General features: G+C 35.9%; 1 protein-coding gene across 1 annotated transcript; it reads left to right on the top strand.

The window, feature by feature from the left end:
- The first annotated feature begins 247 nt into the window (after positions 1 to 247).
- Positions 248 to 1,183, top strand: LOC104939295 (olfactory receptor 11A1-like). The gene has a single exon (XM_019273025.2). It carries the CDS (start codon positions 248 to 250, stop codon positions 1,181 to 1,183), a length of 936 nt encoding a protein of 311 aa, XP_019128570.2.
- Positions 1,184 to 1,517: the final 334 nt, after the last annotated feature.

Here is a 1,517-nt window from a genome sequence, read left to right as displayed (position 1 = left end):
GGTGTGATTCATACAATGTCGTTAACTGTGTTGTACTTTCTATCAAAGACTTATCAGATAACTCTGGAACATTCATCACATTTCATAACCGAAGACTTTTAACGTAACATAATATTGTTCATGTGTTTGATGTGTTATATTTGTCCTAATCATAACAATCACTGATGTAGTTTATACCAGTTCCACAATTTATAGAATTTATTTCATCCTGTAAACAGAGTTATGTTTGCTGAACTGAAAGAGGATCATGAGAAATTCTAGTTTCTACAGTCATGTTTCATATTTCACACTTGCTGCATATTTTGACATCGGTCTTATAAAATATTTAGTTTTCATGGTGTTGATGTCTTTATATATTGTTATTATCAGTGCCAATGTGTTACTCATTGTGGTTATCTGCATGAACAGAAGTTTACATGAACCTATGTACATCTTTCTGTGCAGCCTGTTTATGAATGAACTGTATGGTAGTACAGGGTTGTTTCCATTCCTTCTGATTCAGATTCTCTCTGACATTCACACTGTTTCTGCTCCATTATGCTACCTGCACATTTTCTGTTTATATTCATATGCAACTGTAGAATTTACCAATTTAGCCGTCATGTCTTATGACAGATATCTTGCAATCTGTTGTCCTCTACATTATAACACACTTATGACTTTTAAAAGGGTCGTTGTGCTCGTTGTAGTAACAAGGTTACACCCTTTGCTTGCAATTGTTGGCACTATATCTTTGAGTTCTCCTTTACAGCTGTGTGGGAACATCATTGACAAAGTTTACTGTGACAACTTCTCTATTGTCAAACTGGCCTGCTCTGACACCACAGTCATTAACATCTATGGGCTGATTAGCACTTGTGTTGTAGTATTTAGTCCTCTCATTTTAATTCTCTACACGTACATAAAGATCCTTAAAGTCTGTTTCTCTGGTTCTAAACAGACCAGACAGAAAGCTGTCAGTACCTGCACACCTCACCTCGCTTCTCTGCTCAACTTCTCTGTTGGAGCTTGCTTTGAAGTCTTACAAAATAGATTTAACATGAACAATGTGCCCAATATATTGAGAATTTTCTTGTCATTATACTGGCTTACATGCCAGCCTCTCTTTAACCCTGTACTATATGGACTGAAGATGTGTAAGATCCGTACCATATGTAAAAGTTTGTTTGGTTGTAGAGTGTAGACTTGACTTACAGTAAAAACCAATCTGATACTGGAATGACTGTGTCGTGTTTGAGACATGCACTTTTATTCTCTGCCTGTTCAGAGTATTTACTTGTTTCTACATGTTGGTCCATAAAGTGTATATTGTATATGACACCAGATTCACATCTGATTAGAATCAGAATCAGAAGATCAGATTTTATACATACAAGGAATTTGTTCTGGTGTCGTTGGTGCATGACAAACATTCTCTAAATATAAACTATTTCACTAACAAGGACCACGGCCGTCAGATGAAGTTTAAACATGTATAAGCATATTATAAGTAACAGTTGGGAAGCATGGGTGATATG

Source organism: Larimichthys crocea, unplaced genomic scaffold (assembly GCF_000972845.2).
Source record: "Larimichthys crocea isolate SSNF unplaced genomic scaffold, L_crocea_2.0 scaffold32020, whole genome shotgun sequence".
NCBI classification, from domain to species: domain Eukaryota; kingdom Metazoa; phylum Chordata; class Actinopteri; family Sciaenidae; genus Larimichthys; species Larimichthys crocea.
Note: the sequence above shows the minus strand (reverse complement) of the source record. Positions and strands in the feature narration are given on the sequence as shown.